This window comes from Notamacropus eugenii, chromosome 4 (assembly GCF_028372415.1).
Source record: "Notamacropus eugenii isolate mMacEug1 chromosome 4, mMacEug1.pri_v2, whole genome shotgun sequence".
NCBI lineage: Eukaryota > Metazoa > Chordata > Mammalia > Diprotodontia > Macropodidae > Notamacropus > Notamacropus eugenii.
The window spans coordinates 341,307,930-341,335,537 of record NC_092875.1 but is presented as its reverse complement, the minus strand read 5'-3'; the positions used below and the strand labels follow the sequence as shown (position 1 = coordinate 341,335,537).

The window sequence follows — 27,608 nt, the reverse complement described above, 5'->3', positions numbered from 1 at the left end:
TTGAGATCTTCTTGATTTGAGGTCAGATCTCCATTTACCTCTCAGCGTTCTAGATAAAGCTCTAAGACGATACATTATGGAGCAGTTGTTGATCTGCACTAGTAGTGAAACTTCCTCAGGGAGAAGTTTCTTACAAAAGCAACATTTTAAGAGCAAAATTATTTTTTTGGTTCTCCAAGGACAGAGTTTTGTTATGGTAGGTAAAAAGAGTATCAGCATGGCAATTCTGATATTTTAGCCATTTGCCATCATCAGTATCCAATTCTAGAACTCTAGGAAGTGATTCAAAGTTACAGAATGAAAAGTCAGTGACCAAACAAGGAAGGACCGAATACCAACCTAAATTAATATCCTAACATGGAGGAAGGCGGGAAGCATTTGTTGAGATCCTCAGACAAAGAGCCAATTAACTACCCATGAAGCCATTCATTCTCTTAACTTAGGGTTTTTTGTTTTGTTTTCTTTTAATTTGGTTTGGTTTTTGTAGGTTTGAAGATGGTACAATTTCTTTCCTTGACATTATAGCATTGAAACATGGATTTGATGTTCTAGAAAGACTGACAGGTTAGTGGAAAAATTTTCCTTTCTATCTATGTGGATTTACTTCTGCCACATGTATTTCACTCCTTAGAAATTACTTTATAAATAACTTGTATTTAATTATCATGTGTGTATATTTTCAAATTTTTCACAAACTTTTTCTTTGCTAGGTGGAATGGAAAACATAAAACAACATACTTTTGCCTTGGCTCACTACACCTATACAGTGCTGGTTGCTCTCCAATACCCAAATGGAACACCTGTGATTCAGATTTACAACGATACAGAATTCAACAGTCCGGAGACCCAGGGTCCAATCATTGCCTTTAACGTATTGGATGACAATGGAGACATCATTGGTTATTCTCAGGTAGCTGGGTTTTTTCTTCTTTCTCACCTTGTCTGATCTTAAAACTATAACGTATATTCTCCTCACCACCCTTACCCCACCCTCAATCTGGAAGGTCACAATTAGATGGCAATTTCCAACCATTCAGAGAACAGTCCCCAAACCCTTTAGTAATCACAAGACCTTTGAGCTGCTGAAGTCACACTCACAAAACTCATTAACTAAAGCCTATACAATGTACCGTATAGGAACCTTCCCCGCTCCAGGCCCTCACTTGGCTCCTATTTGCTCTTTAAAAATACTTTTCGATCCCTTTTGAGTTTATACATATCATTTATTTCTCCTAGTGTGTGTACAGACTATGTTTTGTGTATATATATTATCCCTTTCCTCTCTCTACTTGGTAAACAGTAAAGATTGCAGTAAAGATTCACTTATTCACTTCTGTAGCAATCAAAACTACCTAAGGTTTTAATTTTTAGGACTTAGAAGAAATAATAACAAAATTTAGTGAGACTAGTATATGGAGTATTCTTTACCCTTAGTGTCCTCAACTCTGCAATGAGGGAAGGAGGTTCAGTTTCTCAATTCTTCTCTGAAGCCATGCTCTATAATCACAATTGCAGAGAGATCACTTTCATTTAATTGTAATTTCTGTTTTCTTTGTTGTTGTATAAATTGTTTTCTTTGTTCTACAAAGTTGATTCTGTGTCACAGGAAATAATTCTTTATATTCACCATTTCTTATGGAATAACATTTCGTATTCATCTTCTACAATTTGATTAGCCATCTTTCAAATTGTAGGTACCCACCTTGTTTCTGATTGTACCATTGAGAACTCTACTATGAATATTTTTGTATATAATTTTTTAAAAATTTAGTTAATTTGTTTTCAGTTTTCAACAATCACTTCCATAAGTCTTAAAATTTTCTCCCCCTGCCTCTCCCCTTCCTCCTTGAGACAGCATGCAATCTCATATGGGCTCTACACATACATTCCTATTAAACACATTTTCACATTAGTCATGTTTCAAAGAATTAAATCGAATGGGAGAAATCATGAGAAAAATCAAACCCAAACAAAACATAACACAAGAGAAAAATAGTTTGCTTCACTCTTTTGTATATAATTTTTAAAAATCCATAATTAAACTTATTAGGGCACATGTCTGGCAGTGGGATCTCTGTGTCTAAATGTATGAACATTTTAGTTACCCTTAAAATATAGTTCTAAATTTCTTTTGAGAAGGTTGGATCAGTTCACAAGTTGAATCTCAATTCATCTGTAACATGAGGGCTTTGGACATGATGGCTTCTATAAAACAGGCATTCTTGAGCTATAAGATGTTACAGCTGATAGCAAGGGAAAAGCAAGGAGGAAGGAAAGTGAGAAAACTAAAGTGCAGCAGCAGCAAATTGTCCTAGCTATACCAGAAACCTCTGAGCCATTCCATGGATCCTGACATAGCTTAGTACAATTCAGACAGAGACCAGCTTCCAAGCAGCTTGGGTTACAGACATTTATTTCTAAGTCATTCTTTGGAACTTGGGGATTCAGCTTTAGTGCAAAAGTAAAATAGAACTATTAGTGTCATCAGGACCAGCAATGTAGATCACTCCCATTCCATCCCTGCCCATCTTGTGAGGCTCTTGTCCATGTCTTCCCATAGCTTTGATGCAGGTGGTCCATCCAATGTGCCAGGTCCCTGCCTCAATTTCTCTAGACATCACAAGGTAGACCAAGGGGTCATTTAGATTGTCCACCTATTATTCCTCAGTCTCACCCTGTGATGGGATCATCTTCTTTTTTGACCAGATATTTCCCAGATGGCGTCCTTTACTTCTTCAGTTTCTTATTGATTCCTACTTTGCACCCTCTTTACCTCCACCTAGCTATCTCTCTAGCCTTCTGTGTGACATTCATTTCCAGCTCTTGGGATGCTATTGTTTTTCTTGTCTCACAGAGAGATAATAGCAGTAGACTATTGGTATTAAAAAGATGGAACCTATTTCTGGAAGAAATTTGGGATAAAAGAAGCCTGCAATAGTCTGAAAGCAATCCATCCTGCTCTTTTTCCTCCCATTTAATTCTAGGCTCACCTCTTTGTCCATCTCATCATTTCCCTCACCCCTTCCCTGATGCAAACACCCTGATGGTCAAGTTCTGTGGTCTTCCAATATTAAAATCAAACTGAAGATTGCAAGTAAATCTATAATTCCTCTAGCTCTAGATTTATAATGCTCTAGAGGGTCACTTAAAACAAGACCTGCTTTTTAGAGGTCATTCTGACCTAGTCTCACTTTCCAATCTAAGAACAATAGCTCTGGTTCTGTCAAGCTAGTTTTTAACTCCACAAAGTTTAGGAGTGAGGCTAAATAAGCAAGAGGTGTCAGAGAGAAGGCTGCTAGGTAATACTTTCTTTTAATGGGACTCTGAAATCTGTGGAGTCATGTATATCCTAAATTACCACCTACCTACTAACTTAAAAAGTAGACCCGAAGAGCACTCTGATAGGAGCGTCTTGCACATAGGGCTTTTTGCAAATGCTTATTCAGCTGAATTGATTTAGAAGAACAAAATCTTGAATAGAAGTGGCAACAAACTATGATGGAGAAGAAGTAATAGGAAGGCAAGAATGGGAAATAATAGAGTCTGATGATAGGCTGAAATTGTGGAGCTAGCTTTATGACTAGATATATTTTCCTGACCATATTGGTTATTCACAATAGTTTGAATCAGAAAATCAGAAACAAAATTGTAATGTACTGATGTTTTCTCTTTTAAAAATTAAAAATTTTTAGTGAACAAATGATTATTTTTTCTCTGCACTCCTCACAAAAAGACAAACAAAATCCTTATAACAAATATGCACAATCAATCCAAACAGATTCCCACCCTGACCACATCAAAAAATATATGTCTCATTCTGAACTCTGAGTCAATCACTTCTCTATCTGAAGGTGGGTAACATACAACACACTAATGTTAAAGGGGTCTTACTTCTGGGTAGTCATTCATAATTCAGTTGGAAAATGTTGAGGAATAATAAGTAAGTTCAAGAAAGACTAAAGATCTAATCTCATTATGGCAAACTCCAAAGATCAGCTCCCCACCCCCAATTTTATTGGTACTAGTCTTTTGCTGTGAATATTATTTAAAACCAGTGGATCAGTGTTTGGGGTTTGGAAATTTCATTTTGTTATGTTGGAATGGTAATTTCTTATTATACAAATTAACTTGTGTTAAATATTTTTACTTCAACTTAATTCAACAATTATCTTTTAAATGTTTCCCATGTGCCAAGCACAGTGCTAGATAGATGCTAGGGACTTATTTTTGTCTAGACCAGTGATTTCATGAGTGTAGGGAACTCTTCTATGAGGAATATACCTTTCCAATGCAGGTCAGAAACTGTTTCACTGTTTAAGGTGTTTGAAAGCTGCCTGGTAGTGATTTACTCAGAATCATGCAGCCAGTATGTATTAGAGGGAAGGTATGAACCCAGGTCTTCTTGACTCTGGGTAGGCTCTTGCTGTGCTTCTAGTTAAGATCAAGCATCGTACTGACAATTTTTTTTTTTGAAAGAAAAGAATCTCTGCCCTGAAGGTGCCTGAATTCTAATTGTGTGTGGGGTTGGAGGGGCAGGGTGGAAAAGATTATGTATTATCAATAAACATAAACAAACTAGCTAGATGATGAAAAACATATGCAAATATGCAACTATTCTCCAATTAATTTATATTTAATAAAATAAATGTGGTGAATTCATGATATGGACTTAGAAGCAGAGTTAGGGTTGGATACAGAGTTAGGGTTAGGTAGGGTTAGAGATATCAGCAGGAATGTGAGAGTTAGAAAGGGATTTAAAAATAACCTAATCTAGTCCCTTCATTTTAAAGACTGGGAAGTAGAGAACCAGAGAGGTTATGATTTTTCCCAAGGACCCATGAATTACTGGTAGGATTATAGATTCTTAGAACTTAGATCTTGAAAATTGTCTACTCCAACTTAATTTATAGATGAGGAAAACAAGGCCCAGAGTGATAAAATATCTTGAGTAAGATACACTATTAGAAGACATTCAAAGCACAAGATATATGTGTTAAAATAATGTACTTGTTTCCCTATGCTATTTTCACGTTTTATTTAATCCACAGATAGAAAAAATGGCCAGCCTTCATAATATCCATGTTCGGACTGGATGTTTCTGTAATATAGGGGCATGCCAGAAGCACCTGAGAATCAGCAATGAAACCATCAAAAAGAACCTTCAGGTAAGTCCTGAACCCACTTAATGCTTCCTGAGATCTTAAAGAATGAAGCAAGAGAAGGTAACCAGACAGAGACACAGGCTGGAAGACCACTCCACTGCTGTAGATTGATTCTATCGAGGTTCCTTCTGAGGGTAGGCATCTTTATTGATTAATTTTGCTTTAGTAAATTTCATTGGCTATGAATAGCAGAAGAAGAGAGGTTTAAGTTGTTTTCCTCTTTGAGCTTTTCAAAAAAATCATATAATATCTGTGTACATATTGGTAATTTATAATTAATTAATTTTCAAGGAAAAGTTGTATATTAGGGGAGTAAATAAACCGAAAAAGTCAAAAATGACTGGATAATAAAGCATTTTTGAGCACTTCCCTATGATCAAAATTCTGTGCTAAGTACTGCAGAAGCAAAAAGACGGTCCCTGCTTTCAAGGAGGTTGAATTCTAATAGGTATCTGGGGCATTGAGAGAGGATTAACATCTTTTTCAGGGCTGCTTATCCACCTTTGGTGTCTGCCTACACCCAGCTCTCAACTGAGTTGGTAGATGGGTTATATTTTGGTAGATGGGTTACATAAGTTTGAGGATATCCAACAGATCTTAAACCCCAGTGAGGTAGGGTGATGTCTACCCCAGGCATGTGAAGACCTCTCCTAGAGAAATGGACAGATGGGAACAGTTCCTCACCTGTTGCCCACCACCTCTTTGCAAGAATTTTTGGTAATAACTAATGAATTGACCCACACTGTTAAGGTATCCTCCACACAAAAGTTGCTGTGGGCCATGCTCATTTTAGGGGATGGAAACACCCTGTGACCTTTCCTTCTCCTACAAAAGAGTGAGAGGTAGAGGAACGGACATACTAGAGGACGTGTGGTACAGCAGAAGGTCCTGGATTTTGAGTCAGTTATCCTGGGTTAGATTCCATCCCTTCTATTTACTATCTGTGTGACTTTGGGCAATCACTTCACCTCATTTGTAAAATGAGGATATTAAATTAGATGAGTCTGAACTTCCTTTCAGCCCTAAGATCCTATGAGCTTCTGTCCTTTCCTCTGATTCCTCTCCAGGTGCTTCTGATCTCTTCTTTCCTGAGCCTGCAATTTTTCTTCTCAGACAGAGAGACAATGTTTCTTCAATTTCTAGCCTTTTGTGACATGATCTCTCAACAAAAGTTAAAGGGACATCTCTCCTAGTCAAATAGTGATTAAGTATATACAGTGGTCCTCTCCTTATGCCATCCCTATCTCTATGTATTTTCATGATTTACATTTCTCATAAAGCTAGTATCATGTCTCACAAAATTGTACTGTGCTCTCTGTCACTCTGGATCCCTTCTCAGGCTGGCATACGCCTTTTGAGATGTAAACAGAATTTACCAGAATTTTTAAGGTTCTTCCACCCCCTACCTCATTCAACCATTAGTTCCAGTCAACTGACCTCTTCTGCCTACTCCTGTGAGACTAAGTAGAAACTTTTCACAAGATTTCCTGGTACATAAATGTTTCCTGTTATCCTAGGTGGAGAGCTTGGACAGATTTTTTTTTTTGTAAGATTTTGAGTTCCAAAATTTTTTCCCTTCCTGTCTTCCTTTCCCTCTTCTCAAGACAGAAAGTGATCTGATATACATTATACGTGCACAGTCATGTTAAATATATTTCCACATTAGCCATGTTATAAAAGAAGAATCAGAACAAAAGGGAAAAAATGAAAAAAAGAAAAAAGCCCAAAAAAGTGAAAATAGAATGCTTTATTCTGTGTTCAGACTCCATAATTCTTTCTCTGGATGTCCTAAGTCTTTTGGAATTGTCTTGGATCACTGTATTGCTGAGAAGAACTAAGTGTGTATCATAGTAGATCATTGCTGTTTCTGTATACAGTGTCCTCCTGGTTCTGCTCACTTCACTCAGCATCAATTCATGTAAGTCTTGTTACCTGGAAAGATTGGCATGGTATACTTGAATTCTCTTGGGATCAGCATTTTTTTGTCTGTGGACCTGGGTGCATTGATCCTGACTTGCCTATCAGCCTCTAATTATGTAGGCATGTGCCTCAGGGTCATTGTCCTTAGGTGACTTCAAATGTTTATACTATAATCTCAGAATCTTGTATATGTTTCATATTTTTGGAACATGACTTTGCACCCTTCTGAGGTCAGAAAGGATCCATTGGAGGTTTTTGGTCCGTTCTGCCCCTAGAGGGACAAGTAAGCCTGCTCTTATGGTCCTGGTTAGTGATCACACAGTTTCTGCAAATGTCCAAATTTCTCAGGAGCCTAGCCTGTTATTTGTTGAGTTCCCACGTGGTGAATGGCACATAGGTTGTCACAGAAATGTCTCAAATAGATATCTGTAAAAGCGTCTTAAAAAAGCCATCCTTGGTAGAGAAAGCATCAAGAAATAAGCCAAACTTATATTTAGATTTCCATAATGAAGCATCAGCAGATGGTGGGGAGCAAGAGGGAGAATTCTAATGGATTTTCTGGCAAAAAATGTCAAAAATTGTTCAGACTTTACTATTTCAATGTTCTCTACAGCTGAGATAATGTATATGGCTTATAACCAATTAAGGAATAAACAGACCCCCAAATGTTGTCCAGCTTGGCCACAGAGAGCAGAACTAGGGCCAATAAATAGAAATTAATGAGAGACAGATTTTAACCCAATTTAAAAAAATTTCTCACAACCAAAGTTGTCCAAAAAGTAAAATGAGTTGTACTATAGGGTAGTGAGTTCCCCGTCACTGAAGGTCTTCAAGTAGAGGAAGGATGACCACTCATTAAGAATTTAATAGGGGACTTTCAGTTTCAGAGTTAGCTAGGTGACCTCTTAGGCATCTTCCAATCAACAAGAATCCTGTGATTTTATTTACATGTGAAAGGGTCCTGCACTTGGAATAAGAAGAAATGGGTTGAAAACCGTGCCAGGTCTAATTACTTATTACCTGTCAGAACCTGAGAAAGTTACTTACCCTACTCTTATTCATCCTCTGCTTCCTTATCTGTCAAGGGAACTGGTTAATTTCAGATCTCCTCTAAGATCCCTTCTGACTCTAAATCTTATGATTCTATGTTAATGGATCTTTTTTTTTAAATCTCATTAACTTTTTCATTGTAATATAAGGAAGTTTTCTGCCTCCTGGTCATTTCCATAGCATTAAAGCCCTGTACAAAGCATGTGTTCTTCAGTCGTTTCAGTCATGTCTGACTCTTTGTGACCTCATTTGGGGTTCTCTTGGCAAAGATGCTGGAATGGTTTGCCATTTCCTTCTGTACTCATTTTACAAATGAGGAAACTGAGGCAAAAGGGTTAAGTGACTTGCTTAGAGTCGCATAGCTAGTCTATGTTTGAGGCTGGATTTGAACTCATGAACATGAGTCTTCCTGACTTCAGGGGTGGGACTCTAGTCACTGCACCACCTAGTTGCCCACAAAGCACATAGGACTACAGGAAATCTAAAGGGGATTAAAAGTTCACTAGTAAAACTGTTGCTGTCCAATACTTGAACAATAAAAACTATAAATGTGATCTCCCAATAAAAAAAGCTATTCAGTAATCTGCAGTATTTCAGAAGATAACTAGAAGAGAAAGAAATTAAAAAAGAAACTGTTCCTGTTGGTTTTGTCAGGGAGGGAAGACTATGATAAAACAGGTCTCTGTCATACAAGACTTTCATAAATAATGAGGATTTAAATGTATATTCCACTGCTTTTTCAGACACGTAAACTTTCTGACTGAATATTTAGGCAAAGTCTTCATGACATCAAGATGAGAATTTTTCAACTGCTGTTCCTTAAGAGGAAATGATATAGATCTGGGAGCAAAGCATAGAGACACTGGACATTCTTTAATGTCCATGGAAATTCATTCTAGATGTTATTCAGCTCCCATTCAAGGAACTTGTGGCTTGGTTTAGAGGCTCTGAAGCTTCTCATCTGTCTTGGAGTTTCTAGATGGGGAGATCCCTTTGGGAAGTCCTTTAATCATTACGATACCTTTAACATATGTATGCATGTTAATTTCATCTCTTTCTCTCCCTCCATTCAGGGAGAATTAGTTAAATATTCTTCAAAAATGTCTCTAGGATTCTCTGCTACTAACTTACTGTTATGAGTTGAGTAAAGTCACTTAACCTCTCCAGGTCTGTTTCTAGCTCTGTAAAATCAGAAGATTGGACTACCTGATCTCTGAGATGCATTCTAGCTCTAATAATCTAAAAGTCATCTTTTTACTCCATTGTTACTGGTGATGTAATTCCCTGGGACCTTCTATATTTTGGCATTTTCTCAATAGCCTCCTAATGAGACCCTGTAAACCCAGCACAGAGTGGGCAGGTTAATTTTTCTGAAGTGCTGGGATCCTAGATTCACAGTCTTCAAGCTGGAATGAACCTCAGAGATCATCTATTTCAGTCTTGCCTTTTACAGGTGTGGAAACTGAGGTCTAGGAAGGTTGAGTACTTTGTCCAGGGTCACATGGTAAATAGTTTTAGCCACAATTCAAAATCAAGTTCTCAGGCTCCAAATTTATTCCCTACTTTAAAATCTTCAGTATTTTTATCCATCAAATTTTTTTTGGTCCTAGCATTCCATGTGTGGAAACTCCCTTTACCAATGTAGATATTCAATTCATCCATCATTTATATTTTTGAAAGTTGCCAGGAATTCAGGAGGTTAAGACACAAAGCTTGTATGTATCAGAAGCAGAAACTGAGCCCTGGGGTTCTTGATTCAGAGTCTCAGTCTCTAGCAATGCAATGATGTCGCTCACAGTAGCTCCTTATTGGCTATTAACCAAGGTGAGATTCTTCAGCTTGATATTCAAAGCCTTTGGGATGATGTCTCTACCAGTCCTATGTAGCCTTGTCTTTCAGCAACCCCAACATGAATTCTCTTTGCCATTAAGTCAAAGAGGTAGAAATAAACCTTTCAGGTAGACTTGGGCTTAGGGAAAGCCTTGGGTCCCCTGTCATCTCTGGAGCAAAATCTGGTGTCTGAGGAGAGACTTTAGTCTCATCATCTGAGTCATTTTCCTGTGGAATCCATCCTTCCTAGAGCATCCATACTTCCCACTTTTCTTTCCAAAGCTTTCCTTTTGCCACTATTCCTTCAGTTTTTCAGATTCTATCTGGGACAAAGTCTCAATTAAATGGTAAAAAAAAAATCTCTTTAATACAATGTCATTTCTGATTGTCTCCTACAAGAGTTTTGCACCCTATTTCATGATATAACCAAAATATGTACTCCTGGCCTTGCCTGGGTCATCTGGAAGCAATAGCAGTAGCTGTCATGAAATGTGAGGCTGGGAATAAAGGGCACCAGGAATCAGCAGATACTTGGATTCCTAGTTGGGTCATAAGAGATTACAGTAAATAATCCAAACCACAAATCCTGAGTCCTGAATTTCCCCTTTTCTTAAACTGAATAGAATACTAGATGATTAGTAAATTGATTTAACCACTTGAAAATTCTCTTTTCCTATATTAATTATTTGTAGAATGGGCTCTAAGTATTATCCATGAGAAATAAAATAATAAAGAAAAATATTAGTGTGGGCTTATAATTTTTTTTTATTCCCAGGTTGGCCATGTCTGTGGGGATGACATAGATCTCATTGATGGTCACCCTACAGGCTCAGTGAGAATATCATTCGGCTACATGTCCACTTTTGAAGATGCACAGACCTTTCTGAAGTTCATCATAGCAACCAGGTTAGGTAAGGGAGACAGTCAACTTCGCTTTCAGATAACTTCTGGAGCAACTGCTGCCATATCAGTAGAACCTGTGGGACGAGAAGCAAGGGTGAATGGGCATGAAACTGGGGAACTGCCTCAGGAAGATGTCCTCCTCCAGGCTGAGCTGAACAATTCCTCTGTGACTCTGAATGCCATGGATTCACATCCCCCTGAGACTGAGCCAGGAGGTAGCCTACACATCACTCCACTGACCTCTACAGCAGCATTAGATGGAGGGCTACCACCGCTCACCATCACCAATATATACATCTACCCCATCAAATCCTGTGCTGCCTTGGAGGTATGCATTTTAAACATGGCCTTGGGAATGCTCTCTTTTGACATCGTTTTTATCTCCATACAGCAATTTTATCATAAAACAAAGAAAAAAATTCACACAACACAGTCGCTGAAGTAGGCCTGGTATGCCAATGAGATAATGCATGTGAGGTGTTTTGAAAGCTTTATATCCACTGTACAAATGTCAGTTGGTATTATTATAGTTATTACTTTAGTATGCTTCTTTCTATCTCTTGTGATCTTACAATGTAAGATATACAGATGTATGTCCATCTTTCTATCATCTCACTATGTACAGACGTTACTGAAAAGACCAATGGATGAAACAGAGTCTCTGTTTCTGAAGTTCTTCTGAACTCAATTTTCATAATATGTTGAATCCAGTTCTCTAACTTGGAGAGATCCTTGCTGTAATTAGAATTTACTTTATTGGTCGTTTTATGTCCATTTCTCCTGGTTAATTTTTCTGTCCCCAAAGCCTAGCACAGGGCCTGGTGATTAATAAATGCTTATTGACTGGTTGATTGATAGATTCTCTCAGGGCAATACAATCCAACAAACATTTACTAGGTGCCCATGGTGTGCATGACACTATGGTAGGCTCTAGGGTTATATTTTACTGGGTCCAAATCTTACTGAAGGTATTTACTACCAGTGTGACCATGGGCAAGTCAATTAACTTCTCCTTACCTCAATATCCTTATCTGTAAAATGAAGGTATTGAACTCTAACATCCCTTACAACTCTAAATTTTATGACAGTATAATCCTGATGCAAATAACTTATTCTGTATTTAAGATCATAGAATCATAGCTCTAGAGCTGAGACTTCAGAGGACATCTAGTCTAATCCTCTCATTTTACAGATGAGAAAACTGAGGCCCATGTAGAGGTTAAATGCCTTGTTTGAGGTCACACAATTGGTAAGCTCTAGAGCTGTGGTCTTTTGATGAACCACACTGCCTCCTTTTTGTTATATTTTGATTGAATGGGTTGGAGCCGGCCCATTGAGAGTTGGAATAATCACTTGGGCTAAAGCTATGACTGACTTGGGAGGTGGGTATCCTCCATCTGGGAAAGGACTATGTGAAGATGGAATGGAATAATGGAAAAAGTGGAAGAGTTGGAGATTGAAGGGCTGAGTTTAAATGCTGGCTGTTATCCTTACTAGCTCCATAATCATGTATTTATCCCTGCTCTCTCTTTCTAGACACTTTCTAAACTATACATATGTACATACATATGTATAGTTTACATAAAGCTATATAAATGTTAATTATTATAATTTTCCCCCTCATCTTCTCTCCTCTTCTTCCTTGAAATGATATGAATCCATTAATCAAATGTTTATTATTCAGTCATTTCTAGTTATATCTGACTCTTTGTGACCCTAATTGTAGTTTTCTTGGCAAAACTACTGGAGAGGTTTGCCATTTCCAGATCATTTTACAGATGAGGAAACTGAGGCAAAACGGATTAAGTGACTGACTCGGAAGTGTCTGAGGCCAGATTTGAACTCAGGAAGATGAGAGTTCTTGACACCAAGCTCAGAATGCTATGCAATGAGACACCTAGCTGTATATATGTGTGTGTGTGTGTGTGTGTGTGTGTGTGTATAAAACAAATTATATACAATATATAAAATTGTATATAAAATGTTTTATAATTTATAATTAAGTTATAATCCTCTTACTTCTGAGAAGTCAGTGTGCAAACTATGCTAAAAATATTTATGCAATAATTTATGTAAAAGGTTCTTGTCTAAAGTAAGCCTACATTTTAAATTTTAACTTTTATTTTGATTCTCTCTCAGGTTACCAAATGGCCAGTTGGAAACCAAGGATTGTTATATGATCGGAACTGGATGGTTGTGAATCATAATGGAGTTTGCCTCAGCCAGAAGCAAGAGCCTCGTCTCTGCTTAATTAAACCCTCAATTGACCTGCAGCGAAAGACTATGGTCATCAGAGCTGAAGGTAAGAAGAAATCACCAGCTCATATTCACATTCCCTCCTTGGCCAGAAGAAGTGTGGTGTAGTGGAGAGAGCTGGCTATAAGTAAAAAAGGCCTCAGCTCTGTTTGTTGTGCCACTTTCCAGCCAGGTTCATTGTGTTGAATTTATTAGGTCTTGTGGGTTAAAACAGCATGAATAGAATAGAAAGGCAAAATAGTTCATTTATGTGGTGCTCAGTTTCCTCTTTTGTAAAATGGGGATAATGACACATACCAAGCCTCCTTGACAGGGTTGTTGTGAAGACAAAACTGAGATGATGGAGGAGAAAAGCACAGGTCTGATGCTATCACTCTCCTACTAGATATAATCCAGTGCCTCAAATACAAATGCCTCTGTTTGGTATTTAAGGCCCCTCACAACCTGGCTCAAAATTACTCTTCCAGTTCTATTGCAGTTGTAACCCAGGGCTCAAAGTCCATTTGCATAGCTCCTCATTAGTGGAGATTGATTATTTAATGATCCCCTCCTGTGTGAAGGCAGAATTGGTGAGAGCTTGAGACAAGAGAAATCTTAGTCTTTCTGGCTTCCAATTTCTGTAGAGAAGGAATGGGGTTCCACATTCTCTTGTGGTCCCAGAAGGGAGAGGGCAGCTCTGGTAAGAAGTTCACCTATAGGCTGACCTCTTTCTGTTCTTTACACGCCCTACTCCCATCTCCAGTCACTGTGCCTTTGTATACAGTCACTCATGCTTGGAATGTATTTACTCCCCATATCTCTCTGTTTCCTAGAACGTGTGGCTCCCTTCAGAGCTGATTCCCTTGGCTTCTGGTGTCATCCTGCAGTCCCAATTACCTTGTATTTAATCTCTATATATCTTGCATCTTATTATTCATGTACATGTTGTTTTCTCCATTCCACTGTAAGCCTCTTGAGGGTAGGAACTATTTCATTTTTTTCTTTGCATCACCCGTGCCTATCCCAGTCCCTGGCACAGAATGTGTACTTAAAAATGTGATTGATTCTCTGAAGTAGAAAGCACTGTGTATATATCATATATTATTCTTATTTTAGTAGAACAGACATCAGGGATTGCTTATGTTTTAAATACAGACAACTGAGAATTTTTCCTAGCAGCTAGCAAGGTGTTTTTGTAACCCTATGAAAGTAAACTGATGGTTTTAACTCCTGCTGATTGTGGAAATAATCTGAAATAAGCAAAAGAGGAAAAGAGGCAGGGTAAGGTTCATTTTCACTGTGAGTTTGGTGAGCTGAGAGTCTCTGTTCAGGGTTCAGGGGCTTCTGGAGAAAATAGAAGGAATTTGATATTGGAATTCTATGATGTCACCTTCCCCTGATGGTCTAGTGAATTCCTTTGATTTGCCAAAACTTTTTGACATGATCCTGTGACATGAACAGTCAGCTTTAATTTTTCTGGGATACTTTTTAATGGAAATTCTATCTCAGGCTCTACATTTGACAGCTCTCATTCCTCCTCTGGCCATCTCAGGGAAGTACAGACCTTCCCCCACCCCCCAAGGCTTTAGGTAGTTATGTCATTCTATTCAGTGTGGCAGGGCTAATGAAAATGGTTTTTTAGCAAGGCTAAGAGTGTGCTGAGATGTTCTCCATGTGGCCAGTGGGTGTTGCTATTACATAACACAATGTAACCTTAACCCTAAACCCACAGATTTCTGAACATTTTCCTTTCTGGCATCTGTCAAGCCTTTGTTTTCATCTTCTTTTTTTTTTTTAAACTATGAACAGTTTAGCCCCAGGGGGAAAAAGTCTACTCCTGATAGTAATGCTACATCTTCAAATCTAGCCTCTTCTACAAAGTCCTTTGGTTGTTTTTCCACATTTCTTAAATGAAAGAAAGCCAAAGGGAAGAAAAGGAGACTTGCTTCCCCTTTACTGGGAGTAGGACATGGTTAAGTGCCTTTCTGTACTCAAATGAGGCTATTCATTATGTTCTCTGTTTACATGAGTATCATTTGCTCTAAAAGGATAATCTAAGAATTTTCCAAATGCCAAATCCCCTAGGAGTTTGGTGAGATAATAATAGCTTTGTCATCTTTGGATTTCCACTACCCTCCCTACTCCCAATGTAGTGCATGCAATATAAATATTAATTCCATAAACATATGGAATGTTTATGGAATTAATTCCATAAACAAATGGCATGCAAAAAACAATAACATGACTCTTGAAATGGACATGACTCATAAAATTCATAAACGAGTTGGAGACACAAAACGCATGTAGAACAATTACGTAATAAAAGGCAGCACATAATTGCCAAAAGATTTGATTGGTGTAGACAAGAATGTCAGAGGGTTTCTGTGGAGGAAGTGATCACTGTGCACTGTCATGATGAAGGAATGTTTCCAGGTAGAACTTGAACTGGTTCTTCAAAGCTAAGAAGAATTTGGATGGGTGGGCAGAAACATTTGCTTATATTGCAGAGAAAAGAGACGATAGCAGTATAAGGGTCTGGGAGAAGGCACAGAGGTAGGTAAGAGAGAAGTGTGTTTGAGGATAGAACAGGGTTGATATATTGTCTCCTAGGGAGTAGTGGCAGATAGTTCGAAAAGTAGATTGGGTTCAGATTATGAAGGTCTTTGAAGACCAAGACCAAGACTTCATCCTATAGGCATGTGGAGCCCTCTAATGTTTTTGAGGAGAGTAACACAATGAAAGGCAGGGTTTTAAGAAAACTGACCATAAGGTCATTGGTTCTGGTGTTAGGTGGATTTATATTTGCATGTTGTAAGGGTAGATCTGAATACATGAATGAATAAGTGATCAATTGAATGAAAGTTGTTTGATGATGTATAAGACAGTCAGGCAAAGGAGAGACTAGGGATCGAGTGGCCAGCTAGGAAGGCTCAAAGTAGTGTGGTTGTGGATAGGAGTGGAAGTAGTCATGACAACTCAAATTTATAGTGATTGAAAGTTATATATTGCTTGAAGGTTTGCTAAGTTGTATACATCTATTTACATATATTAACACATTTGGTCCTCACAACAACCCTGTGAGGTAAGTGCTATTGTCACTATCCCCATTCAAATGCAAAAACAATTATGAAGGGATTTGGGGATTGGATATGAAAATTAAGGAAGAAGGGAAAGTCAAGGGTGACATTGGGATTGCAAGTCTGATGGCTTGGGTGGATGGTGATGCTCTTGTGAGAAATAAGGAAATCTGGAGTGGAAAAATAACAATAAGCTTGGTTTTAGACATATTATTTGTGAAGTGAGAGTAATTGGAGATGGATACGAGAACTTGGGAGAGAAGTAAAAGGGCTGAGTCCTGAGAACTGAGAGTCATACTCATATGGATATGCATTTTCTGTGGAAGGGTAGTAGAGAAAGACAAGAGGATAGGGTTGACATCACTTGTGCTTGGTGAACATGTAGGGTCAGGAGCAACAAAGGGAACCTGAGGAGTCAGAGAGGTAGAAAAAGAACCAGGAGACTGTGTTGTTGTGAAAGTCAAGTGCTGTAGGGAATTTAAAGGTTAAAACAAATAGCGAGAAAGAGAGCCCAAGAAAAGGCCTTTGGATTTGGCTATTAGAAGGTCACTGGCAGCCTTTGAGAAAACAGTTTGAGTAGAGCAGTTGACAGATGACAATAAGATCACATGATAGGACACATTGTTGATGAAATTGGGAAATGGTCCAACAATTTTGGATTTCAATTTAGAGATATGCAAGAAAAGTGGCCAAAAAGTCCATACTTTTGACCCAGCAATTCTATTACAGGCCATATAATACAAAGAAGTAAAGACAGAAACAAATATCCAATGTATGCCAAAATGTGTCATAGCACTGTATGTATGTCAAAAGTGTCATAGCACTCTTAATGGTAGCAGAGGATTAGAGACAAAATGGGAGGAAGAGACTATAAGAAAATAAATGAAAAAAATTATATGTGAATGTAGTAGACTATATAGTAAGAAAAGGTAAATATGAGAAATTTGGAGAAATGTGAGATGATTTGTATGAACTGATACAGAATGAAATATGCAAAATCAAGAAAACAACATATACAATAACAACTGTGTAAATTTTAAAAAACTACTAAAAAGAAGTTGAATTCTGAGAAATAAGAGAAGACAGTGAAGAAGTCATCTCTTTGGAGAAGAGATAACAACACATTTCACTCCTGGTAGAGAAGATAGGAACTACTAGAACAAAAGTATATACGTATACATACATACACACACACACATATATGCTATAATACAAAGTTTTTGTATCAGATATTATTTTCTGATTGATTTTTCTTTGTCAAAAGTGAGAGTTCAGTCCTGGGGGTGGGGTAGGAAATGACTGTTCTAGAGAGATATAAATAAAACAAATTGTTTAAAATGTCATATGATAGCTATCCATAAATATGTCCCTTTAAATTCATGCCAATTTTAGAGTAAATCCCCATCTGTGAAAAAAGTTGCCTTCCAAAATGTCTTCGGGCATTTGGAACTTGCAACACATTTTACCATAGAAAACAAATGTTTTAAGTGGCTACATTTCAATTTCTATGGAAAAATAATAGCAAACAATCCTGCTGCAGCTCGTGTAGTAGAGGGTTGAACTGGAGCGTGCATAAGGATCATTCTAGGGCATAGTTTTTTTTTTTATTTTTATTTTTTATTTTTTTCTGTTTTTTTTTTTTATTTAACTTTTAACATTTATTTTCACACAATTTTGGGTTACAAATTTTCTCCCCTTTTATCCCCTCCCCCCCCCCCAAGCCCGAGCTTTCTAATTGACCCTGTGACCAATCTGCTCTCTCCTCTATCCTCCCTCCCTGCCCTTGTCTCCGTCTTCTCTTTTGTCCTGTAGGGCCGGATAGCTTTCTTGACCCCTTAACCTGTATTTCTTATTTCCCAGTGGTAAGAACATTACATTTGGTCCTAACACTTTGAGTTCCAACTTCTTTAGCTCCCTCCCTCTCCACCCCTTCCCCTTGGAAGACAGGCAATTCAATATAGGCCATATCTGTTTAGTTTTGCAAATGATTTCCATACTAGTTGTGTTGTATAGGACTAACTATATTTCCCTCCATCCTATCCTGTCCCCCTTTACTTCTATTTTCTTATGGTCCTTTCCCTCCCCATGAGTGTCGACCTCATATTGCATTCTCCTCCCCATGCCCTCCCCTCCATTCTCCCCCCCACCCTGCTTGTGCCCCTGTCCCCCACTCTCCTGTATTATGAGATAGGTTTTCCTATCAAAATGAGTGTGCATTATATTCTTTCCTTTAGTGGAATGTGATGAGAGTAGACCTCATGTTTTTCTCTTGCCTCCCCTCTTTATCCCACCACTAATAAGTCTTTTGCTTGCCTCTTTTATGAGAGATAATTTGCCCCATATAACTTCTCCCTTTCTCCTCCCATTATTTCTCTCTCACTGCTTGATTTCATTTTTTTTTTTTAAGATATGATCCCATCCTCTTCAATTCACTCTGTGCACTCTGTCTCTATGTATGTGTGCGTGTGTGCATGTGTGTGTGCGTGTACTCCCACCCAGTACCCAGATACTGAAAAGTTTCAAGAGTTACAAATATTGTCTTTCCATTTAGGAACGTACACAGTTCAACTTTAGTAAGTCCCTTATGACTTCTCTTTGCTGTTCACCTTTTCATGGTTCTCTTCATTCTTGTGTTAGAAAGTCAAATTTTCTTTCCAGCTCTGGTCTTTTCATCAGGAAAATTTGAAAGTCCTCTATTTCATTGAAAGACCATTTTTTCTCCTGAAGTATTATACTCAGTTTTGCTGGGTAGGTGATTCTTGGCTTCAGTCCTAGTTCCTTTGACTTCTGGAATATCCTATTCCATTCCCTTCTATCCCTCAATGTAGAGGGTGCCAGATCTTGTGCTATCCTGATTGTATTTCCACAATACTTGAATTGTTTCTTTCTAGCTGCTTGCAATATTTTCTCTTTCACCTGGGAGTTCTGGAATTTGGCCACAATGCTCCTAGGAGTTTCTCTTTTTGGATCTCTTTCATGCGGTGTTCTGCGGATTCCTTGAATATTTATTTTGCCTTCTGGTTCTAGAATCTCAGGGCAGTTTTCCTTGATAATTTCATGGAAGATGATGTCTAGGCTGTTCTTTTGATCATGGTTTTCAGGTAGTCCCAGAATTTTTACATTGTCTCTCCTGATTCTATTTTCCAGGTCAGTTGTTTTTCCAATAAGATATTTCACATTATCTTCCATTTTTCGAATCTGCGCGGTATGTTCTGAGATATCTGTCTTTCTCATAAAGTCCTTAGCGTCCATCCGTACCATTCCAGTTTTGAAAGATCTATTTTCTTCAGTGAGCTTTTGAATCTCCTTTTCCATTTGGTTAATTCTGCTTTTGAAAGCATTCTTCTCCTCATTGGCCCCTTGCACCTCCCTTGCCAGCTGAGTTAGGCTAGTTCTCAAGGTGCCAATTTCTTCAAGATTTTTTTGGTTCTCCTTTAGCAGGGAGCTGATCTGCTTTTCATGCTTCTCCCTCATCCCTCTCATTTCTCTTCCCAGTCTTTCCTCCACCTCTCTAACTTGATTTTCAAAATTCCTCTTGAGCTCTTCCATGGCCCGAGCCCATTGGGTGGGCTGGGACACAGAATCCTCGATTTCTGTGTCTTTGCCTGATGGCAAGCATTGTTCCTCCCCATCAGAAAGGAAGGGAGGAAGTGTCTTTTCTCCGATAAAGTACCCTTCAATAGTTTTATTTCTTTTCCCTTTTCTTGGCATTCTCTCCAACCAGTGGCCTGACCTCTGAATGTTCTCCTCACACCCACCTCGCCTCCTGGTCCTCCCAGCCAGCGTTTGGGGACTGAGATTCAAATGCTGCTTCCCGCCTTAGGGTTTTTGGCGGGGGCAGGGCTGCTATTCAGTGTTAAATTAAGTTCAGGTGCTGAGGTCAGGGGCAGGGCTGCCTCTCTGGCTCAGTTCCCTCAGGGGGTTTATGCACAGACCTTCCACAATGGATCCAGGCTCCCGCCCGTTTGGGGAGCCCCTGTCTGCAGCCGCCTCTCAGCTTCTATCTCCTGGGGGGGCCCGAGCCATGGGGGCACCACACTCCCCTCTCAACCCTCCAAAGAGACTCTCTCACCTACCCCCGTCAGTCACCTGTTGGTGGGGGGGCTTGTGCCACTGCTGAAGATCCCATCTCTGGAGCCTTCTCAGATCTGTGCCTCTCGGAGCCGCAGCCACGGCCGCCGCCGCAGGTCCGGGCTGGGCTCCGCGTCTGCAGCGCGACGGACCTTTTGCGAGAGGTTTGCAGGTCCCTCTGTGGGTGGGGGGACCCGCGTGGCCTCTGGAGATCCCGTCCCCGTAGCCCTCTCGGATCTTTTCCTCTCGGTGTCGTGGCCACGGCAGGGCTGCACTCTGCTCCCCTTCCCGGCACCCAGTCCACGGCGCGAAGGACCCCCCGCGAGAGGTTTGCAGGTCTCTCCGGAGCAGAAATCTCCCTCGCTCCAATATTCTGTGGTCTCTGGGTGCAGAATTCGCCCTGGCTTGGTCCCCTCTAGCCGTTCTGTGGTTTGTGGGTTCGGAGCTATGTGTATGTGCATCTTTCTACTTCGCCATCTTGGCTCCGCCCCTAGGGCATAATTTTTAAAAAATCAGGAAAGCAAAATAAGAAATATGTCAATAATTTCCCCTATTCAAGTTGGTGTAAATATGAGCGAGTAGCCCAATGAAGGCCACTTGGACAGTTAGAATCTGAGGAAAGCATGGCACTAAAGGGAGTGAAGCTCAGAAATCTTGTTCTTTAATAGCATTCCATTATCTTTTTTAGAATGACTTATGACTTTGTACTTGAACTCAGATGCAATTTAAGTGTTGAACAGTCATGGTGCTGCCTCATGAACTGATTCATTGTAGACCCAACCGATAACTCTTTCTTCTAAGGACCTGGTTTTGTGCTGGTTATTTGCCAATCCTCTGCTCTTTGTAAAGTCACAGGCTCATCGGATTAGATCAAGAGCTGGGAGGAGCCTTAGGAGACTTCTAGTTCAACATTCATTTTACAGATGAGGAAACTGAAACCCAGGAAAGTTAAATTCCTTTATCAGGGGCATATAGGTAGTAAGCAAGGAGAGGTAGGATTTTCATGCAGATCATCTGAATCCAGAGGAAGATTCTTTCCACTCTCTCAGGTTTCTTGCCTCTGTCTTCTGGGTGGCATCAACAGACTCCCATCTCACTCCTCATGATACCTGAAGCTTAAGAGAAGACCAATCAAAATAGATACAATTTTCTTTTTCTCAAAGTCTATAGTTTGAGAAAGAAAGTTTTAATTAGATGATGAGGAAATGGAAGGAAATCTTTATGGAAATTATGAAAGGGACTTCTGCACCCTTTCAAGGACTTAAGAGGTTGAGTATTGGTTGTTTTTATGCTTAATTTTATTTCAAAATATAATCCTCTCAATGCATATAACTGTTAACAAAGTGGGTCAGACTGACCACTTCTGTACAGCCAATGACCTTACTGAGGAAGGAGAAATCCTCTTTATTGACATGCAGGAAGGGAGGGGGTCTAGGAACATTACAATTGGTTACACAGGGGAAAGTGGGTTGGCATTCAGTTATGGCTAATCACACTCTTCTCTGACAATGAAGGAATGTTAATTGTTTTATGGGACTCATCTGTCTGTTATATTCTTGATTAGGAGACCAGAACCACCAGGTTTATCTCCTTGGGGGAGATCTTTAACACCTTTAAAGTAGTTAGGAAGGACAATTGCATTCTTGAGCTTAACTCCAGAGCTGAGAAATGTGGCTTGACAAAATGGGAAATAGGGTCAATTGCAGAATAGAATCAGTATAGTAGAAATTTGAGGTAACATAAATTTTTATCTTTTCACATAATGTATATATTTTCCAGACTGTCATATACAGTTGAATATGCAGTCTAGTCCTGTTAAATATATAAATGAACAGGACCCATAACAAGCAGTAAGAGAGTAGCCTTTGAAGAACTGAAAAGTGGTCTCTGACCTAACACTGTTCACTAATAAGAAAAAAATCCATCTCTTCAATATTCCCTGTGCTCTATGGCTGCTAACCATGGGACACCTCAATGAGGGTTGAGGGGAGGAAGGGAAAAATATATATATATATACATATATACACACTCATGCATATAGACCATTGTAAAAGCTGAGAGTTCATAATTCAGAAAGTGCCTTTAAAATGGAACCTCAGCATCTTAAGATTAATGTTAGTTTAATATTAATGTAGATCCATTGTACTTACCTAGATAGTTGATAATTTTACAGTTGTTGAAACGGTTATTTATTAAGTTACTTCATGGATGTTGAGAATTTCTCTAAACTTTAAGGGAGGTACAATGGAAATAGAAGGACAAAGGTCCCTGCCCTAAAGGATTTGGCAATCTAAGGAAAAATACAGTGCAATATAGATTCAAATTCAAGGTTGGATAGTATACACTATAAGGAATTCAGAGAAGGGAAAGATCTCCTAGAAAGAGTATGATTCCTGAGTTTTACTATTGTTAATATTTGGAAGGCTGTGTAATGGGAATGGTAGTGTGTAATGGGAGTCAAAAATCTTCCCCGCCCATTAATAGGCTTCAGGTGGGGCTATTAAGGGAAGTGTGATTAGGGGAGGCTTGTTTTTATGAAGGCCCACACCTTTTGTTGATTGCTAATGAGGCACTAGGTCACAGGGTCATGCCCTTCAGTTCTGAAAAGTGTCTATATCTATTTACATATATCCATATATCTACATATCCATACATATATCCATCCATCCATATCCATCCATCCTTCCATATATATATATATATGTATGTATATATGTACTCTGAGGTGAGACTTTTACTTTGTGACTCAAATCACTGAGAGAGTGTTTGTGTGACCAGGCTCGAGGAGGCCCTGGTAGCCATTAAGGACTCCCCCGCCATGTTGTTGCTTCTCTCTCTGGTCATGATGTATGTATTGTCTATAGTCAGACAGGTGGAAGTCCTGTCTTGGTCTTTCTGTTTGTATTTTCTCTAAAGTTCAGGACGTTTTCCCCTGAACTAAGTGAATGATACATGTACTTGATTAAAGGAAGATTGTTTACCCATTTTAAAGTTACTTTCCTTAGAAGAATAGATCTAAGAACCTGTGTAGCAGGCCCTCCTGTATATGCTGGGGTGCTTGCCATTACATATGCAGATTTGGAACAGGGCAAAAATTGTCCTAATTTTTTTTTAATGGAAAAGAATATGTCTTGTGAACTATAGATCAATGAGTTTGACTTGGATTTTGGGGGAAATCTAGAATGGATTATCATGGTTAGTCAATAATTATAGAAGAAAGCACTGATCTCTCACACATATAATCAACAACAGGTCATGTCAGATTAGTCGATTTCCTTTTTGATGGGGTCACTGGAGTTATGGATCAAGGGAATATTATCAATATAACATACCCACATTTTTTCAAATTCTTGACTCAAGACACATACTCTCTCTCTCTCTTTCTCTTTCTCTCTTCCTCCCTCTCTCCCTCTCTCTCTCTCTCTCCCTCTCTCCCTCTCTCCCTATCCCTCTCCCTCCTTTGTGTTTCACTCACCTTTCCTTCAGGCCTAGCACAATCACACATGGTTCCTCTCCCCTCCCCATTCCACTTTCTCCCTTCATCCTCTTCCCCTTTTAGGGCCAATATCCTTGCCTGCCACTTTGGCCACAGTGGGAAGACAGCAGCAACCAATATGTTCCATGTTCTCTGCAACATTACGCGGTCTCTAAACTGAATCTACATTCAATCACAAGGCACCATAGTTTTCACTCCTCTACCTGCTTCTTCAAATTGCTGGGTGGAGTCCATGCCTGCTGCTTCATATGCTCTATGGCCCACTAGTGTTTTGCAGTTAAAGGAATCCTACGATGGGTTCCAGGGGTTCAGGTTACCTTTTTTGCTGGGTGCGTAATATTTTCTGAGAAAAGGGCATTGAATGAGCATTTGAAGGATCATTGTTCTGGGTTGTTAATTCTTAACTTGTAGGTATTTTCTTTAGTCTGTAGATTTGGCTGTAGTTGTTCTACATATGGTGTATTAATCTTTTTTTGGGGGGAGAGAAGGATGTTTTTCAGACTTAAAGGGTTTTTTTTCTTCAACATAAATAAGATTTTTTTGGAAAGTATGCTTCAGTCTGTATTAATACACCACCAGTTCTTTCTCTAGGGATAGATAGAAAGAACTTTTCATCATAAGTCCTTCAGAGTTGTCATTGTATTTCTGAGAATAGCTACGTCATTCATTGGTGATCATCTTTACAATATTGCTGTTACTTTGTACACAGTACATTTCACTTTGCTGCATTAGCCTATGAATGTCTTTCCAGGTTTTTTCTGAGAGTATCTTACTCATCATTTCTTATAGTACAATAGTATTCTATCACAATCACATAGCAAAATTTTTTCAGTCATTCCCCAATTGATGGGCATCCCCTCAATTCTTTGCCTCCAGAAAATAGACACTATAAATATTTTTGTATACATAGGTCCTTTTATTTTTTATTTTTTATCTCTTTTGGGATACAGACCTAGTAGTGGTACTGCTAAGTCAAAGGATAAGCATGGTTTTATAGCCCTTGGGCATAGTTCCAAATTGCCCTACAGATGTTTGAATCAGTTCACAGAGAGTTAAAGGTTTTGAAGAATGTGTTTCATCTGCCATCTTTCTGACTTCTGTGACTGTAAATCTCTTAGAGTAATTACTGTAAATTAAGTGTAAATTAGTTGGGGATTTCCACTGAAGGGTCCTAGTGATCTGTGGTTGACCCTGTGCCATGTAATATCTTTATCACTGACTTGGCACGCTTACCAGATTGTCAGATGATGAAAATATGAGAGGCATAGTTGACATACTGGATACATAATCAGTAGCTAATAAAATCTTGACAAGTTAAAATATGGGGTCTCTTTTAATAAGATGAAATTGAAAGGGAATAAATGTAATATATTTATATTACATGACAAACTCAATATAATAATACATAATACAATGTTTGTACATAATATATATATACATAATACAATACATAAATACTTAATATAAATACAAGATGTAAATAAAAGGAATCACTGTAAAATGGGTTAAAATATTGATTTTTAAGTTTGAGATGTGGAAATCATGGTAAGATTGAAAAAAAAAGACCCTGGTGGGGGAGTTCAGAATGAGAATCCCTTCTCTCATCTCTCAAGGGGAGAGTAGCCCTTAGCTTATACTCATCAGCTTTGCCCTTTCCCACCAAACACTGGCTATACAAAAGACCATTGTGAATAGTAAAGAGCAAATAAAGCCATTTGTCCAAGCAAAGTAGTGAATAGAAATTGGAGAAGTTCTACAGAATATACGAGAGAATTCACAAGAGTAAAATAACTTTTCAGCTGGGAGTGAGATAAAATCTCAGCTCAAACAAGGAGAGAGGAAATAATTTCACTAAAATGAGTCCACTCTCTGGAGCTATGGGTACTGGAAGTCCAGGAACATAATGGAGGCTGGTTTCCCTCCTTATCTGTATCTTTAAAGCTAAAGTCTCTGCCTTGCCTTCCTTCTCTCCCATACCTTTTTTCTCTTTTCCCTCTTCCCTCTCTGCCTTGACTGTCTCTACTTTCTCTGTTCTTCTACTCTCTTTCTCTTCCTTCTCTCTCTCCTTTCTCCCCCCTCTTCCTTCTTCTCCTCTCCCTTCTTCTCCATAACTGAGACAAGAGGTAAAGTGTCTTCTGTAGGTCACAAGTAGAAATCCGAGGACTTTGAACCAAAGTTCTTTGACACCAAAGTTAACTTCTTTTTTTTCCTAAGAGACAATATTTTATTGGAGAATAGGGTGAAGAATACAATATGTACATAGATAAGTAAGTACAAAGTGTAGAAAAATAATACAAAATATTTGCAGCAGAAAATAGTTTCTTAATAACTGGTGTGATTAGGAAACCCCCTCTCTCATAGTAGGTAGCCCTTAAATTGTATCCTGCATAACCATTCACCTAATCTCCCATGCTTGAATCTTTGGTGTTGTCTTTGATTCTTCCCTTTTCTTCACTCCTCCCCAAAGTAGACTTTCTTTTTTTTATTAAATTATTTTATTTGTTTTCAGTGTTCTACAATCATTTCCATACATCTTATATTTTTTTCCCCTTCTCCTCCTCCTTCCCCTCTCCCTCCCCCCTCCCTCCAAGATGGTGTACAATCTTACATAGGTTCTGCACATATATTTCTATTAAATACATTTTCACCTTAGTCATGTTGCATAGAAGAATTAAAATGAATGGGAGAAACCATAAAACAAAACAAAACATAGTACAAAAGAAAATAGTCTGCTTCATTCTGCGATCCAATTCCATAGTTCTTTTTCTGGATGTGGAAGGCATTTTGCCTCAAGAGTCCATTGGGAATTTTTTAAGTCCTTGCATTGCAATGAAGTACTAAGTCTACCAGAAAAATTCCTCACACATTGTGGTTATTGCTGTGTGCAAAGTTCTCCTGGTTCTGCTCCTTTCACTCAGCATCAGTTCATATAAGTCTTTCCAGGCCTCTCTGAAGCCCTCCTATTCATCATTTCTTATAGTACAATAATATTCCATTACATTCATATACCACAAATTGTTCAGCCATTCCCCACTTGATGGGAATCCCCTTGATTTCCAGTTTTTGGCCACCACAAAGAGAACTGCTATAAATATTTTTGTACATGTGGGACCCTTTCCCATTTTTATAATCTCTTTGGGATAGAGTCCCAGAAATGATATTGCTGGGTCAAAGAGCAGGCACATTTTTGTAGCCCTTTGGGCATAGTTCCAAATTGCTCTCCAGAATAGTTGGATTAGCTCACAGCTCCACCAACAATGAATGAGTGTTCCAACTCTCCCACATCTTCTCCAACGTTTGTCATGTTCCTGTTTTGTCATGTTAGCCAATCTGATAGGTATGATGTGGTACCTCAGAGTTGTTTTGATTTGCATCTCTCTAATCAATAGTGATTGAGAGCATTTTTAAATATTTTTAAATAGATAGCTTTAATTTCTTCCTCTGAAAATCTTTTTTCAAAGGACATTCAATTTTATTTTATTTCCAGTTCCAAATTCTCTCCCTTTTACCTTCCTCTCTGTTTAATGTCCTTTCTACTATACTATACTGTCCCTTATTAGCAGCAACAGGGAGAGCTTATCTTCTGCGAACAATAATGATCCATATGTGTCTAATGCTGTGGAGAGGCAGCATGGTGGAATGGGTAGGGAACCACTCTCAGAGTCAAGAAGACTTGAGTTCGGGTCTAAACCAGCATACTGGTTGTGTGACTTTGAATAAGTCACTCAATTTCTTAGTGCTAGAGGGTCTTAGTTGCAGAGAAGGTGCTAACTTATACTGGTAGAAGGAATTGCCTCACCTAGGAGTTTGTCACATCCATGAAATCACAATTCTGGGCCCTGTCTCCATAAATACCTTAAGGTT

General features: G+C 38.8%; 1 protein-coding gene across 3 annotated transcripts in view; it reads left to right on the top strand.

Annotated features, from left to right (window-relative positions):
* The window catches only part of MOCOS (molybdenum cofactor sulfurase), a 118,809-nt gene that overhangs the window by 26,739 nt on the left and 64,462 nt on the right, over positions 1–27,608 (top strand). For all 3 annotated transcript variants that reach the window (XR_011966214.1, XM_072605268.1, XM_072605269.1), the window contains 5 exons: positions 488–564; positions 711–910; positions 5,049–5,165; positions 10,738–11,193; positions 13,005–13,167. Coding sequence is in view for 2 of the 3 variants with exons in the window: in XM_072605268.1 (XP_072461369.1) it covers positions 488–564; positions 711–910; positions 5,049–5,165; positions 10,738–11,193; positions 13,005–13,167 (1,013 nt within the window). In the remaining variant the exon portion in view is untranslated. The remainder of the gene's footprint in view (positions 1–487; positions 565–710; positions 911–5,048; positions 5,166–10,737; positions 11,194–13,004; positions 13,168–27,608) is intronic.